This window comes from Pleuronectes platessa, chromosome 15 (genome assembly GCF_947347685.1).
Source record: "Pleuronectes platessa chromosome 15, fPlePla1.1, whole genome shotgun sequence".
Classification (NCBI taxonomy): Eukaryota; Metazoa; Chordata; class Actinopteri; order Pleuronectiformes; family Pleuronectidae; genus Pleuronectes; species Pleuronectes platessa.
In genome coordinates, this window is record NC_070640.1 from 15,165,410 (window position 1) to 15,182,242 (window position 16,833).

General features: G+C 42.5%; 1 protein-coding gene across 1 annotated transcript; it reads right to left on the reverse strand.

Moving 5' to 3' along the window:
• Positions 1-2,184: 2,184 nt before the first annotated feature.
• brwd3 (bromodomain and WD repeat domain containing 3) lies at positions 2,185-16,473 on the reverse strand. Its single transcript, XM_053441397.1, has 40 exons — positions 16,276-16,473; positions 16,040-16,098; positions 15,897-15,926; positions 15,651-15,710; positions 14,418-14,568; positions 14,151-14,249; positions 13,875-14,035; positions 13,534-13,755; positions 13,241-13,341; positions 13,073-13,143; positions 12,758-12,858; positions 12,626-12,666; positions 12,436-12,540; positions 12,205-12,355; positions 11,957-12,091; positions 11,748-11,876; positions 11,436-11,661; positions 11,197-11,337; positions 10,856-11,036; positions 10,621-10,714; positions 10,343-10,513; positions 9,930-10,003; positions 9,649-9,847; positions 9,369-9,479; positions 9,174-9,281; positions 8,664-8,788; positions 8,488-8,570; positions 8,264-8,375; positions 8,030-8,091; positions 7,424-7,579; positions 7,214-7,334; positions 6,981-7,106; positions 6,792-6,867; positions 6,627-6,674; positions 6,381-6,524; positions 6,115-6,267; positions 5,842-6,011; positions 5,451-5,539; positions 5,202-5,336; positions 2,185-5,101 (listed from the first exon to the last, which is right to left on the reverse strand). The coding sequence occupies exons 1-40, from the start codon at positions 16,307-16,309 to the stop codon at positions 4,206-4,208; spliced, it is 5,451 nt and encodes a 1,816-aa protein (XP_053297372.1). The 5' UTR covers positions 16,310-16,473; the 3' UTR covers positions 2,185-4,205.
• Between the last annotated feature and the right edge of the window lie 360 nt (positions 16,474-16,833).

The window sequence follows — 16,833 nt, forward strand, 5'->3', positions numbered from 1 at the left end:
TCTGACCCTTCTCCCCTCCTGATAATTCTCATAAAGCCCCTGAGAATATTAAAGCAAACTCAGCGTTGTTGTGATCCCACTCAGTGACAGGTGTTATGGTTTGAGGTTGTGTTTTACTTGTACTTTTAATCGTCTAATGTAGTGCTCTGAGTTATGAACTTGGAATTGTGGCTGTATCTCTGAATCCATCCTGCATTTTCTCAAATAGATTCTCATATTCCTCATGAGAGAAACATCACAGGGACTTGCCTGCGGGGGGCTTATTAAAGAAAGACTTGTTTTTAAAACCGAATATATTCACAAATTAAGATTGAACAGCTTAAAATGCAGAGAGCATTTTTGTTCTCCCTCAAAGTTCCCAATCACATCTTCGACAGGTCGTGTGTGTGTGTGTGTTGCCACTGTTGTGCGCTGCTATGGCACATTTCAACCCTTGCACTTCTTGTCCCTGTATGTCTGTTTATGGTGTTTGCATAAACAGTTCATGTAGTCAGTATTAAAAAAAACCCAGAGGTGTGGATGTGTGTACTGTTCGCACTAAGTCATGTGTAACTAAATGCAGATAAGTGTTGTTGAGTAAATACGATGTTTCAGACGTGCTTGTGAATCTCTTATGAAGTATTGAAGACATCTAGAATAACGTGTGCAGTTGTGCCCTGCGTAGATTTTAAGTGACGTATCTATCTTGAGACTGTGTGTGAGTTGTATGTGTATCTTTAAGGAACCGTTTCACCATTGGAGAATGTCAAAAATATTCCTGTTCTTATATGTCGTTGCTCAGATTGTTGTTGTGATAATAAAAAAAGAACACAACCAACTTTTGTCCGGAGTCTGAGTCTCACTGACATCAGCTTATTTTCATTAAGCTGCAGGGGCAGCCATTTGTGTAATTGTGTTGGCATGCTTTATTCAATTATCCCATTTTCAGCGTTACTTTTTAACAAGCTCGAGTTTTATCAGATTGTTTATGATCCCATCAGGTGTTGTAACTGGCACATACACAGCAAATTGGCCTTTATACAGGCACTTTTTCAGTGGTTAGAGATGAATATTTAAGTAACAGGTCATTTATTTGTATGTCTTTATGCTCACACATGACCTAAGCTGAAATAGGACATTTTAAAAGGGCGGTTTTCCACATTTCATTTTACATTATATTGCTGCATCACACGTTTAGATTAGCTGTTTTTCCTGCCAGTCGAGTGTGGTCAAAAATTCTATATTAATATTTCAATCATACTTTGTTATTGTGATGTTATTAATAGTTATAATAAGTCTGTTTTTAATGCATTAGTTTAACTTGGAACAGACTAAATTCACAATAAGTCCCAATGTTCCTCCTCAGTCCTGTCACTGACACTTTTCTGATCATCCTGTTCTTAGATAAACTGAGGACACTTGAAATATTGTCTGAACTGATCGAACCCAGCAGTATGATTCATCTGAAGCCTCAGACGCCCCCCCACCCCCCTAGACAGCTGTCTATTTTCAGTCCTGTGACGGTTTACTGGTGTATTTATAGTTTCTTGATTCTTTATATGCCTTGCACACACTTTTGCCGTGGTATATTTGCATATTCCACTGCTGATGCCCAAATAACATGAAAAGTACAACATATGTCTCTTGCATCTATAAGCACTGAAAATGTAGACAACATAATCCTAATCCTGAATATTTTTATACCCACAACAATAAATACACTTGATATCAGCACTGAACAATCCAAAGTGAGGATGATTTTCAAAATTCATATTTTACACATTTACAATCAGGTTGTGATAATTAAAAAAAAGTCTGTTCTATCATAATGTTCACATGTAACAGACTTGGCTTTGCCCCCCACCCGGGCTTCCACTAAAGTGACCTTTCCCTCTTTATGCATTGATTTTAAATCCCATGATCCTCCAGTGTCTCTGCAGTCTCTAGGTGTGGCAGAGCGTACGTGCGTCACAGCTCAACCTTGTTTGTTCCTAGTCTGACTCACCCCAGGTTCCAGTGCATTAATGCAGCTGCAAATGGTATGACCAGGTTTATCATGACCGGCAGACATAGTATTATCTGAAATGCCCTCATCTTTGCACGTTTATGACCCGTCATAAAAACTACTAATGATTCTGTCCTTGAGCTGGCTTCACATGCACAGAATTAATGGTCAAACATTTTTTTTAAATAAACCGACAAATGGAATTTTAAAGAGGATTTTTTTCTTTTTATTAAAAAAAAACAACCATACAATCAAAACATTGTGTATAAAAGACAGTCACATACGCTGATTCCACCTATAGCAGAAGTTACTGTTGCATTTGTCATCAACTACTCTTAAGCTTCGAGGCAACACTAAGTGCCATCTACTATATGAAAATATCATCCCAAAAATGTGAAGCATAATCTCCTCACACTCTGCCAGGATCCTTTTTAGATGCCGGTTGACGTTGCCACTTGGAGCACCGTGGATGCTGATTTGTGTGTTTTATCTCTGAGCACCTTAACACGAACCAAACAGAACCTCTGAGGCCTCTTTCTCCAGCCAGTGACCTCACAGAGGCAGATTGGTGAGGAGGCGTGTTCGCAGCACCCGGTGTTTGAAATGACAACTATCCTGGTTCCTCTGCAAGTGATTTAGCCACCGACGAGTGCACAAGCTCTAAAGTAAACATTTTCGGTGCAACTAAACAGGATGAGTCCAATGTCGATTTCAGAAACATAAACCCATCTGACATGATTATAAAAGTATACACAGTGATTCTGACACCAACGTAACACCTGGTTGTACATCATGGACATGAAACATCATGTGTAGTTGATCCTTTCAAAGTGAGACACATCAGATCAAAGATGTTGAAAACGGGGAGAAATAAAAATGGTTCAACACACTCAATAAAAAGGGCTGATCTGCGGTTGCTACATTTGCTTTAGATCAAAAAGAAAACAAGATTCAGATGAGACCGTCAGCTTCACCATACACAGGTTGAAAGAGGTTCCAAGTTATATTCTGTTTAATTTTTCAAAAAAAAAAAAAATTAATGCGTGCTGGCACAGTTCAAAAACATTTTTTTTACACAAAAATCATCAGGCTGTCTCATTTATCTTTCTCTACCATCTTCATGACTCAGCTGCCTCGTGGATTTGTTAAATGTGCAAATATTTCCTTTCCTCATCACTATTCATGTAAGAAATAGCTCGTAAACCAAGTATAATACATTTGAAAAATAAATACGTCTGTGGAAGTCAGACGGCCGAAGACCCCTTTTCACGCCGCAGAGTTGGAGCAGGGTGTCGTGGAAGCAGCTATGACTGGATGCAGGGTCGGATCCATCGGACAGTTTCAACGCATCAGGATGCAGTGGCCTCATTTACCCCGGAAAGAAAAGGAAAATCACCTTTTTTGTTTAAAAACACCCGATTCTGAATAAATATCTGAATCGAAGCGCAAAGAAGCAGTGAAGATCAGGAAGCAGGAAAAACATTTAACATTCACAGGCCAAGGACGTCAGGGGGGATATTATCAGGAATCTGTATTCCACTGACTAACCTCAATGATTCTCCAGTATTGCTCGTTCCCAAACTACACTGGACCTGACTCCAGCCACAAACTAAATCTGAATGATGTCCGATCTGATAACTAAGGCTTGTGGTAGTGAAGAAAGATCAAAAGCATTGACATCAGTGACCATGATTGATACTGTACCTCTCTCGCTGTGGTTGTGAAAGCTCACAACCACTAGCATGAGAGTTCCGGTGAATTACTTTTTGAAAACAAACAAACAAAGAAGACATAATAAAATTTGAGCACCATTTTTTGGCTTCTCCGCATCCTTCTTTGGTGACCAGGAATCAGAAAAGCTTGTAGGAGGGATGAAGAGGAGCAGACCTAGTGTTTGATTCCTGGATGAGGAGGAGAAGAGCAGTGCTGCGTCTTAACGGCTCCTCCAGAGAACAGTAAGGCTGAGGTGAGTTAGTCCGGTTGGAGCGGGTCTGTGTTGAACAGTAGCTCTGTCCACCAGGGATGAAACCTCCTTGGCAACATGTCATGAGCACCTGCTATCGGTTTGAGAGTCACAAGCAGTCTCAGGTTAAAATAAGAAACCACATATATATCTATATGTATACATCATATATACATACTTGTACAAAAAAGAAAGAAAAAAAAAAATCCCTGAAGTATTTCTCATGTTTTGTGTTGAGGTTTGGAGAGGGCCGACGTGTCAGTGACTCCAGCCCATGAGGTGGCTGACACGGGCCTTTTCAGTCATACGCCGTACCCGTCCTGAGCGGGACATGCCCAGGTTGAGGGGGTCCTCCTTCGACCCATGGCCATCGTCCTCTGACTCGTCCCCGTACAGAACTGTCCTGCGGCCCTGGTTGCGTGTGCTGACCCGTCGAGACTTGCTCTGCTTGCCTCTTGGACTGCTACCTGCTGCTACTGTAGTCGCTGCTGCTACGGACCCACTCTGTGCCTCGTCAGAGTCGTCTTCGTCTTCATCTTCCTCCTCAGGTTCCTCTTCTTCAGGCTCCTCCTCTTCAGGCTCCTCCTCATCAGGCTGCTCCTCTTCAGGCCCCTCCTCATCCTCCTCCTCCTCATCTTCTTCCGGACTTACAGCCACTGGTTGTTGCTGCTCCTGCTCCTGCTCCTTTTCTTCTTCTTCTTCTTCTTCTTCTTCTTCCTCCTCCTCCTCCTCCTCCTCCTCTTCTTCATCATCCTCCTCCTCCTCCTCTTCATCTTTCTCCTCCTCCTCCTCTTCATCTTCCTTTACAAGAATCTGCACACGTGCTCTTTTAGGCGCCAGTGCCAGGTCCTCTCCTCCTTTGTGTCTCCGTTTCCCTGAGGCCGCCACCTTACTTTCAGCCGGCAGACGTACAGATAGACACGGGGCTTTGCTGTAGTCGTGATCTCCCCCCTCCATGTACTTCTCCTCCTCAGAATCAGAGCTGTTCTCGCTGTCCGATGATGAGGAGGAAGACGACGAGGAGGAGGATGATGATGACTCTGACGCGGAGCTGTTAGATCCTGACGCCTCGTCATCGTTGTCTGACTGCAGCACTTCCTGCCCAGGGCGCTGTCTGGAGCCGTTGCTCGGTTTACTCAGATTACTCTTTCGCCCTGAGACAACACAAGAGGAAGGTGGTTCATTTCTGCATCATTACTGTTAACACCACACAGAGATGAAAGTGAAATTGTAGTTAGCATGTATTTTTCATACCTGACTTCTTTGCTGAAGTGGCTTGGCTGCGGGTCAAGCATTGCGGCCCTTGGTTTCTGCTCCCGCTGCTCGTCCCTGAACTTGGGGAAGACGGCTGGCTGTCCTCCTCCTTTGCTACACTGCTGCTTTGTTGAGCTGTAGCAACAACACAGTGAATATTACTAATTATTCATTATTAGAACTGTAAGATTCATCAAAACAAAAAGGAGCTACACAACAGAGGAAGAAGCCACAGCAGCGCAGTCGTACCCTTGCGTGGTCTCTGTGAACGAGTCCTTGATGAGGTCTGGGAATTTTTTGGTTTTGACACCTTCCCTGACTTGTGCTTCCCTTTAGACCTGGACAGAAGACACAAAAAACATAAGTAAGAAACAGCATTTCAGAAGATATGAAACCCTAATACTGTTAGTATGGAAGACTTTGAAATCCTTTTAAACCAACTACTTCTTACCCCAAAAAACTGGCAAAAAACAAGATACCAACTTTTCAAAAATATTACTGATTTCTAAAGGCCTTGATTTAAATGCTGCACATCAGCAATATTTGTGGGCACTGCACACACCTTGCAGACAAACTGAGTAGACTGGAATAAAAAAGATAATTTGATGCTGTGTCGAGTGACAGATTTGTGGCTCGTCACCTTGGCGATGGACTAACAGGCGGTGAACTGCCTCCATTGTGAAGTCTGCTCCTGTAACTGAGTCTCTGACGATTCCGCCGCTCGTGCTGAAGGGCGGACTTGTAGTCGGAGATGATGGCGATGATGTGTTTCTCAAAGAAGGCTGACAAGCTGAGGGTCATGGTGTAGATCTAGACATAAAATAAGAAGATTGTTATGAAACAGACTACTTCTTTGCAGGACTTAACACAGCTACATTACAGCATGTTTTAAATCAAACACATGCTGCCTCACCTGTGATTTCTTGTTAGGTGTGTAAGCTTTTGAGTTGCTGAAAATGAGGCGGACGTCTTTGGCAAACTCCATGGGGTTTTCATAATTGGCTGCGTAAAGTGTCTCTGACACTGATCCCAGATCCATGGGAGTGTCAATGATGTCCCGATAGTCCTGAATATAAACAATATTCATGGTTACAGGGGATTCATTTTAATTGACTATTTTTTTTTAATTCTTTTTGGCATCAGAAGACCAATGACTGCATTTGCGGGATTTTTTTTTACCGGATACTCGAAGATATCCACAGCCTGCCTGAAGGGTTCTGAATCTTGGGAGACGATCATGCGACGCACCAGCTTTTGACATTGATCGTGCCATACTTGAACATCCAAAGCCACACCACGGGCCTTTGAATTCGAGTTGGCTCCCTGGCATAGGGGAAAGAAAAATTAAGACTGGAGCTACAGACTGATTTTAAGTTAAGTTATGAGATAAATTCTTGTGCAACACTGGACACTGGTCCTAATTACCCGATATCCTGTAGATGTCCCAGGATTGTCAGATTCAACGTCCAAGTCCTGCAGAGGAATAAAAGCCCTAATGTTTATTTACTGACGAAACCATAATCTAAAGAAAAAGCAGGAACTTCAGTGTAAATACATTTTTGTATACTTTAAACAAAACAGCTATCTCACCTCAGCTTCCCCTCCACTGCTGACCTCACAGTTGAGTTTGTGATACAGATCCAAGATGTCTGTGCAGCTCTGGTCTCTAAAAAAGACAGAGGGCCAAGGAATCAGACACGTGCAGAAGGATTTGTCACTGTTACGCAACCTCCAGTGTTTAGGTATTAATGAGGCTGCTGTATCTCAGCGGAGTCTCACCCGATGTAGTGCAGGAAAACGTCCGTCACCACCTTTGCGGCTGCTACAATGGGGCTCTCGGGTTCGTTAAAAGTGCGGGCATTGTGTTCAATGTAGCGCACCTCCCACATTAATGCAGAGATCCGCCTGCAGCAGAGAAGAGCATCAGGAAACTGGAAACTCTAATGGCAGCAATTCAACATCGGGACACTGAATTCATGGTGAGGAACAAATGTGTCTGTGTGCAGCTCCACCTGTAGAAACGGTTCTCTAGTCGCTTGCGGACGGTGCTGAGGTCAGTGAGGTAAGCCACCACAGTGCAGTACAGAGGGTAGTCCCGCAGATTCACCGGTGATGCAAAAGCCTTTGCGACGTCTGTGGACAAATGGTAATGAGATTAAAAGTGGCAAATAGACGTTACACACTGAAACAAACAAACTGTTATCAGACATCTGGTGACTGACCTAAAGTAAGAAGCTGATCGATGCCATGGAGGGCTCGCTCACAGTCTTCATCCCGTGTGTGAGCTCCCCATTCTCCTTCTTGAGGCCTGTAGAGCAGAGCTTTAAGCTCCTCCTCCGCCACCTCCACCCCATCACCCACCTGCTCAGGTAATGCAGCTGAAGGAATCACAAAAATCAGAAAATAGTGGTATTTAGTTAGTTGGTCAACCCAGACCAAAAGAAGGCGCTACTATAAAATGGTGAGCAGCAGAAATCTGATAGGTTCTATTTCATAAGACGATCACTTTTTAATCAATTTCAACCATTAGAATGTAATAAAAACATGAAATATTATTAAAAAGTTAAATTAAAACTTTTTATTGGGAATCACAGCCCCTGGTTCTGGATTTACAACCACTGCTGTTGTCCAGTTTAACTGTCCGATGTATAAAGGTCATTATTATTATATTGTGATTATATTTATCTGCCATTAAGTTATTATACAATATACAAATATGTTGTAAAAAATAAATGGTTGATGGTTATTTGTCTCTAATTCATAATAAATAAATACCATTACAAAAAGTTAGATTCATTACCCAGTGGAACTCTCATATAAATACTGACCTTCCTCAGGAATAGGCTCCATGTCCCAGGGACTCATCCTCTCCCGCTCACCATTATCCCACCTGATAGAGGAATAGAAAACAGAAATAAGTTGGCGAATTCAATCATGCTGCGTCACATAACAATATCTTATCTCTTAAGTGACATTGGGTCAACATAGAGTAACATCATAATAACATAAAGCTTTGTTGATGTGTTTTGTTGGAGCAGAACACTTCAGGTACACAGACGTACTTTACAGCGTAGCACTGAAACAGGCTGTCTGGATACTCAGGCTGCAGAGGCTCCTGGTCCTCGACAGAACCAAACCACCAGGCGTCATCAATGATGCTGCGGAACCTCATGCCTGTCGAGAGAAAAGTAGGATCCATTGTAAGTGATTGACAGTACACTCTACATGACAATGAACAAAGCAAGTTGGTAACAATTCACTTCAGAAGAGCTGGGGATCGACTAACCTGGTTGCCAGTTGTGCTCTATAGCCTCGTTGTAAAACTGCCGCAGCACCAGAAAATCAATGACATCAGGCATGTCATGGTACCTGGGGATTGTGGGAAATAAAAGGAGTGAAATACATGTACCTGTAGACTTCAGCATTTTATAAATATTGTATATACTTTATGTAAATACACACTTTAAAGAGAAAGACTCATTGGTCATTTTCCCTGAGACTGAGTCCAAGAGAGCGAGTTTTAAGCAGCAGAGGGTGGGAGGTCCCACTTCATACTTGATTCCAACCACTTTGACAGATTCCTGGTCCTGTAGGGGCAGAAGAAGAATTTTAAATGAAAGTGTAAAACTCAGGATAAGGAAAAAAAGAGCTTCTCAAATCAAATAAAACTATGGCTACAAACATAAGTACATTCTCTACTCGTTTGATAAGAATTTTTTGTCGAATCTAATTTGAGACTGATGATGGAGATTTGTGGTGATATTCTGCAAACTCATGTTGAAATACATGATTCTTGAAGACATAACTTGTGGAGCATTGTGACAGGGCTAGGGCATTTATCGTACATGGTGACGGCAGTAGAAATAGACATAAACTGAATGTCAGCTTCAGAAAGTTACAAACAGCTTTAATATTAGAAAAAGTGAGGGTCTGTAGACTACACTTAAAAAAAAAAATGAAACAGTGTCTTACCCTGAGGTTGAGTCTGTTCCATGGCTGTTTCTGAGGGTTAATGCTGTAGGCCTTGGCCCTGCGCACCGCCCTCACATAGGCTTGATGGCCCTGTTTGAAGTAGATGAGCTGGAGGAGAACAAAAGAATAGATCAGAATGTGTGTAACACAGTAATGTATGTTACACTGTTTGCTGTCAAGAGTAACAATCTGTACCTCATCTCCCATTTGGGGAACAAACGGAGAGCGGTGTGGAACGGTCTCCATTATCCATGACGGTGGCAGCCACTCCTCCGCATTGAGTCCGGCCAGAGAGGACGTGGGTTTCTGAGTGTTTACAGTTAGTTAGAACAACATCCAAACAAAGAATTCCTCCTGTAATTTGTCTCAGGCAACAGTGAGACAACATGTAAAACCTGGAGCACAACGCACACTTTCAACAAAGAGAGCAGCTCCTGTGCTCTGAGTGAAGAAGCTAAAGGTTGTGTTAGCTCACCTGTTTGGTTTCTTTGGGCTTCTTCTTCTTCTTCTCATTTTCCTTCCTCTTGGGCTCCTTGGTCTTGTCTTCACCTTCTTCTTCATCCTCTGAGCTGCTGTAACCTGTTTGCTGTACGGACCTCCTGGTTGGTCGCTTTGGAGGCTGGAGGTTGATACCAGCATCGGCTGTCCAATCCGAATACTCACTCGAGGAGTCACTAAGAATGAAAGAGGTGCGTTGTTAGGTCGACGACTGTCACTACAACCTCTAAAACACTGTTCACTTTAAAAGTTATCAACCTGGAGCTGCTTTCACTCTGCCACTGAGCTTCAGCCTCAGAGGAAGCTTCACTTTGCTCTGCTGGTTCTGCTGCCTGTCAACAAACAGAAAACACTGTTAATATCATCATCTATAATTAATCGATTGTGTTTCTTTCTGGCTTCATGACTTTGTTTAAGTTTTTGGGGCAATTAAGGACTTTCATTTAAAGTTTTTTTACTTAACAAATTTGTAATTCCTATTATTTAGTTGTAAAAAGATCTTCGAAATATCAAATCAAAACATCATATTTAAATGTATGTGAATATGAAAGTTACAGTAACTTTCGAGTCAGGCAACTGACAAACGCGTTTAAAAAAATTCTAGATACTACATGTGCGACACATTTCTGTCGGCCATGTTGGAATATGTAGAGTGGAAGGACAAAACGTACTTCTCCGTCGCTGTCAGAGTCCATTTGGCTGTCAGAGTTACGTTGGTTGCTGGAAGTTCGACTTCTGGTCCCAGGACGGCGGACTTGAGCTGAGCGGGTCTGATAGGCGTGGCTCTGCTGCTTTTTCTTAGTCGGCCGCCGGGAGCGGAGCCGTGAGGCCAGTAGATCGCTCTACAAAGTGACGAAGGAGGGCGGGAAATGGAGAGAGAAAAAGTGAATTGGCGTAGATGGTATTTTTTGATTTGGGGACAGCAGCCCTGAGATGAAGAATAACAAACCTTGGGTGAACATGTAACTGGCTTCTTCCTCCTCTCTGCATTGTATAGTGAGCACTCCATGTCACCTTTGGCTCGTCTGCACTCCTCCATAACTCTAAGAAAAAAAGAAAAGAAAATCCATTTCCAAATGTTCCCTGCTACTAAAAACATACACGTAACATTTGTATTTGTTTTAATAACTATATATCTGCTCTCTGCAGTGTCTTAGTTCTAATTAATTTTCCATCCACCTCACCTGAATACCCCACGCGGCATTTCATTGACCATCACCCTGCGGCTCCAGGCCAGCAGGTCCCTCTCTGTAGCAACTTGACTACGCAGGGCATTATGCTGCATCTGCCAAACACTCTCCAACTGCCTGCTTCTGTGTTGTCCATCCGTTGAAGAGGAGTCCACATCCACTGCTGCATCATCAGCTAAGAATAAAAAAGGAACATTAGAAAGACAATACTTTACTTGAGGAAATTATCTTTTTGCAATAAAAGTTTATACGGTTAGATCCACACAATGCTCATGCTTATAGTAAATAAATAAAACACTGTAAAATTTGATTACAAATTCAAAAGCGAAACATACCCTCTGCCTCTTCAGCCGGTTCTTCGTCATTCTGACGCACGTCCTGCTCGGTCTGTAACTGTCTGATGAGATTGTCCAATATGTTTTCACCATTTTCTGCCGTTTGCTGGCCAAGTACCTGCTCAACCAACTCTCCATCATCTAAGTCACACAAAGACAGTTGCTGGGTCAACATCTATGCTAAATCAAAACAGTGCAAGCATTCTGAATGATGGGACCAATGAGGGAGCAGGTTTTACTGTTAGCTATGTATCCAAGTTGAGGTACGAGCTGATCCTCCTTGCAGTTCTCTCTTCCTGGCACCAGGCGCTGGTAGGGAGGAGGGTGAGGATTCCCATCAATGTCCACGAGGAAGGCTGGAGGCATGAGGTGAGGGGCTTGTTGTGTCTGCTCATCCAGGACGTAGCTATTAGAGTCCCGAATAAGAGGCCGGTAGTCCGTGTGAAAGAACATCTGGTCAGGAATCTAAAGTGAATCAAGAGCATTTTTGTGTTGATTACAGAGAAATGTTACAACCCAAGATACACCATGTGGCCGAGCTGTGCTTTTACCTTTTCATATGCTCTGCTGCAGCCGAAGCCAACGATGAGCAAATGGCCGTGAGAGTCGGTGCAGGCAAAATGTTGTCCATCAGCTGAGAACTTGCAGTCAAAAATAGCACCGTGGCCTTGCCCTTCAATCTGGAAACAAACATTTGAACATGAAATCCGTGTAAAGAAACACGACTGCTGAGCTGAAGGTCTGATTGACTATCAGTTACCATGTTGAAGAAGTTGCGGATCTTGGTTCCTTTTGTCAGGTCCCACAAGTAAATGTTGCCGTCGTGGCCGGCTGATAGCATGATGCGGGAGTCAAACGGGTGAGCCTCCAGCACAAACACCTCATCATCGTGACCCTGGAATAAACAGAGCACAAACAAAGGCCATACATTTGTAAAAAACTCTTAACTCTTAATTTTACTTATCTTGAAAGCGCTGCACAGTGGAAAAGTCCACTTAAGCCACTCACAGATAAAATGTGCAGCAGCTTTCCCGATGTTGTGCTCCACACTTTGAGTTGGTAGTTTGAAACTGCTGTGATGACTGTGGTATCTCCACGGTCCCATGCCACCATGGTCACCACCAGCTTAGTTTTATCATCCGCATTGGCGACAGTGCTCCTGGAGGAAATGATGCCATCAGTTGAGACACAGATGTATTTACAGAGACATGCAACTGTTCAACTCTTTTTTTCTGTTACCCAGGCAGCCGGGCAGCCACGTCTAAGGTGACGCTCTTCCACTCTTGTTGCTGGTAATGCCAGATCTTGACTGTGCCATCACGACTGCCGCTTACAAACCTTAAGCTGAACAAACAAACACATTTAACTTTAGAAAAGAACCACAAAAACACAGTTTGAAGTCCATACAGATCTCAGTACTCAAACTCACCTGTCACTGTTATTGCTAAACTGGACGACTACAACCTTGTCCTAAAAATAGAAGAAACGTATTTTAAGTTACAACTTGTTCACATAAAGTTTTACTAACAGGATGTTGCAGCTACTAAGTTTAGTCTCTTACCGTGTGGGCATCCATCTCAGACACCTTCATGGGAGATTCAGCACCAAGGTAATAGACTCTGATCATGTGATCAGTGCCACCAGTTGCCATGAACATGCCACCTATTAACAGTGAAAGGATGGAGATGTTAGTGACACAAACACATTCAGAGAACATGCATATCTGTAAATGCATAACGTGCTCTTATGTCACTATTTATGTCTGACCAGTTCAAGACATTTCCTGGTAAACTAAAGAACTGCTGTTAATTACTAACAGCAGTTAGTAATTAGTACTAAAGAGTAAAGACGTTACCAGGAAAGGAAAAACACTCACCACTACTGAAGGAGGAAGTGGAGACCTGTACTCCTGGACGTGACCGCTCAACAAACTTGACTGGCTGATCACTGTGGAAAAGAGGAGAAAAAGTTCCGATGTAGTTATTTTCATTCTGTGAAAAAGAACATCTAAAAACAATGACAAAAGAAGTTTGAAAACGCTTACTTGAATTTCATGCTGAGTGAGTGCCACTTCCAGAAACACACCATACCATCTGCACCTGTGGAGGCCAGGTACCGCGTTGTCCCTTTGACAGCAGGACAAAACTAAAAGGACGGAAAGTCCGGGGTGATTAGGCACAAGACAAGAATGACCAGAGTTTAGCATATACTACCGTTATAGACTTAGAGTGGTATTATATTGCTTATAAAAAATTGCATTTGCTGTATAATCCAGGTAATCCTTAGTTTTAACTGGAACTTGAGTTGTTTGAATAAAGCCTGAATCATTAGTCTCACCTGAATGGATGTGATGGAGGCAGCATGGGCCTGCAGAACCATGATGGGTGCACATGTACGTAGGCACCACACTCTGATCACTTTGTCACAGCTGGCTGAGGCGATGAGCGTGTTCTCGTGATTGACAGCCATGTCACAGATCTCTGCTGCATGGCCACGGAGTGTTGCCAGGAGCCGGCCGTCATCTGTGGCCCAGATTTTCACCAGGCAGTCATCTGAACCCTAAAAAGCATTAAAACATTAGGAAACATATTAAATATTGTAATTGTTTGCAAAGGTATGACTTGACAGATGTAAAACTAAACTAGCGGACTACAGTAAAACAAGTGATAACAGCTCACCGTAAATATCCGACGACCAGTGCGGTCAAATGCTACACAGTAGACCGAGGATAGGTGGCCAAGGATACGTTTGTGTATCTTCATGTGTTGGTAGGAGGAAGACGGCAAAGCTTGTCCAAAACGAGCTGCACCTGTGGCCTGGCGAGCACCCATGATGGACACTTGATATAAAAGACATGCAAGAAGGATTAGTAGAGACAGTAGACTGCTAAAGCACCTTTAACTTAATTGGTCTAGGGATTCTTAATGGATACAAAATTTAAACGTTTCACACACCAACACTGGGAGCATTTCCATCGCTGACTGGGGGTTCTGGTGGACGACCCCGGTGCAATGCAGCAACAGCTGAGCCACTGCATACTTTGTGGCTACAACCTAAATTACACAGATAGTGGGTTAAAGATAATGTTAGAAATTACTAATAATTCATTAGGAAACAGATGTGTTGCCAACACACCACACAATGACAACAGACTCTGTATGAGGACTGTTCGTAGATACAGAGAGAAAATAAACTATGGTAGATGGGAGGAATATTCTCACTTTTGATGGTGCGAAGTAATGACTGTCTTCCCAGACCCAGAAGTGTTTGGACTCCAGGAACACTTGGTGGGATCTCCTTCTCTATGAGCGGGCCTATTCGCTGACAAACACGCAGCAGATAGTCCGCAGGAATGTGCTGGTTCAAACTCACCTGCAAGAATCAAACACTGCTGTTACAATGTGACAAAGCATTCAACAACACAAACACAAGAACATTAGGATTTTAGCAGCGTTCACCAAAAACATGAGGAATAATTAATAGTAATAGGTATTATAAAAATCTGACCATGATAAATCAGTAAATAAGAATTTTTTAAGGAATTGTCACAATTAACAGGTAGGGACAACAGTTGGGGACAATTTACACAAGAAAGATTAGAAGTTATTACTATGTATCCATCTAGATCTACTTAAACATCTATTGGTTTTCCCTTAAAGAAAATGCAAAATAAGATTTAACTTCAAAAAATGTTTTGACATGTTTTTCTTGATTTTAAGCCTCTGGTGGCTTTACAACAATATGAAACCTTTTTCCAGCTGGCATCTAAAATAGGCATCTAAAGTAGTTTTTATTTTCTCTTAAATTGTCCCTCCACCGGCAATCAGCATTGTCAAACATGTCATTTGATCTAGAAACTGCAATAAACTCCCAGTAATTTAAGTTAATCATTGTATAAGTGGATTTGTTTGTAATAAAATTAATTCTGCAATAAAATTACATTTATTTAAACAGCTGGGTACATTTATACAAGCATGTAAGTCCACTACTAGAAATATATTGTTCAGACTGGTCATAAATATAAATTGTGGTTAAAGTGTGTGTTGTAGCACATTGAAAAACAAACCAGCGAGGAAGAAGAGGCGGGACTAATAAGGTCATAGCCAATCAAAAGAGTCTCTTGCTAGTCACTCCAAAGCACAACTGTGATTTGATTCGCTGCAAGAGCAAAATGACAGCCCTCTAATGGTGGTTCAGCCTATCACGACCTGTCCTTCTCCGCTCCGTCCGCCCACCGGTCCACACAATAGTAAAGCCTGGGTTTAGTAATTCATCAACAGGCCTGTACAACCACTAATGATAAAATTATTTTAATAAACGTTAACATTTTATCGCCACGACTTTCCCACATGATCAATCAATATAAACATACAAATCCGCTGTGGTGATTATCAAATAAAATTCGAGTTATGAGCCTCGATGGATTAAATCGTCAATTGTGACAATCCACTCACCCAGTCCTGGAAGTTCCGCTTGTATTTCAGTCCGTCCCAACTCCATCGTTGAGGAACCAACTAAAGTTAAGAGACAAGCTTTTAAAAAACATAGCACCAAGCTGCTGCTACCGTCCCGGAACCCGCTCCTTTATCTACCGTCGGCTAAAGAAGCTGATACATGTAAGCACGTACAAAACGATCGGATGGGCAGTAACACGGAAACCAGGCATGCCAATAAAGAGAGAAAAGTGCCGGTGAACCTACCTCATACTCCTCCAGCTCCTCAACAAGAATCTAAACAACACACACAGAGAGACACAGTTAGCATTAGCCGCTAGCACCAGCTGCTAATCTCTTCGATTTAAACCCGATAAACAGTTAATATCTCGCCAATCGAAGGGTGTTACCTGCGCTGCCTTCTTACACGGCCCGGACTGCAGAAATCTGGCAATGAGGTAATACAGCTCTGAAAGGAAAGAGACGCGTATTAGCTTGGTACCAACCACTGTTCCTATTGAGCCGAGCTAACGGTGGCTAGCTCCGGGAAGCACTCGGGTTATTTAGCTTTATCCCCGTAGCGCTACTGCAAACTGTGCCAATGCTAAATGTGTGGTCGCGGGTTGAGGGTGAGCTCAGCACTCACCGGCCTCGGTCTGTGAACACTGTTCTCTTGCCATCACTTGATAGGACAGGCGACATTAAGACACACTGATGTTTTAGCTTGCTCGTTAGCCGCCGGCTAGCTAACAGTAGCTAGATGTGTGTAGCTAAAACAGGCTAGTGAATGGCCTCCTCCTCTCTCAAGTTGATTCCACACCACCTGGTGCTTTGTGTTAGCGCCCTCTCGTGACGCTGGGCCATACTGAACGTCATTTGTTGTTGGAAATGAATAACTGTGATACATATTTACATATTAAACTGTGCAGCAAAAACATTTGAGGCAGAAATTATCTGCAGTTTTCAGCATTTATTTATCTATTTAATAACTTAATTTCCCCGTTAAGTTCCATATTTATTGGAAAGACTTTATGCATTTGTAGGTGGACTGTATCATCTCATTGAAAACAACGGTGCATATTCTGTTTACATTGTATGTTATTTATATTTCTACATGTTCACCTTTTTATAATTTACTGAAGTTTTACTTTAACTGATGTTTCTATTGTCATTATCCCCTATGCTGTGATAACATGGCACATTT

What these genes read in the sequence shown, in the direction of transcription:
- brwd3 (XM_053441397.1), bottom strand. Translation starts at nt 16,309, where the DNA reads ATGGCAAGAGAACAGTGTTCACAGACCGAGGCCG. An exon ending in TCCGCAACTTCTTCAACATG is followed by an intron (nt 11,877 to 11,956) that starts GTAACTGATAGT and finishes GTTTGTTTCCAG; the next exon opens with ATTGAAGGGCAAGGCCACGG. An exon ending in GTTTTCCTGCACTACATCGG is followed by an intron (nt 6,868 to 6,980) that starts GTGAGACTCCGC and finishes TGTCTTTTTTAG; the next exon opens with AGACCAGAGCTGCACAGACA.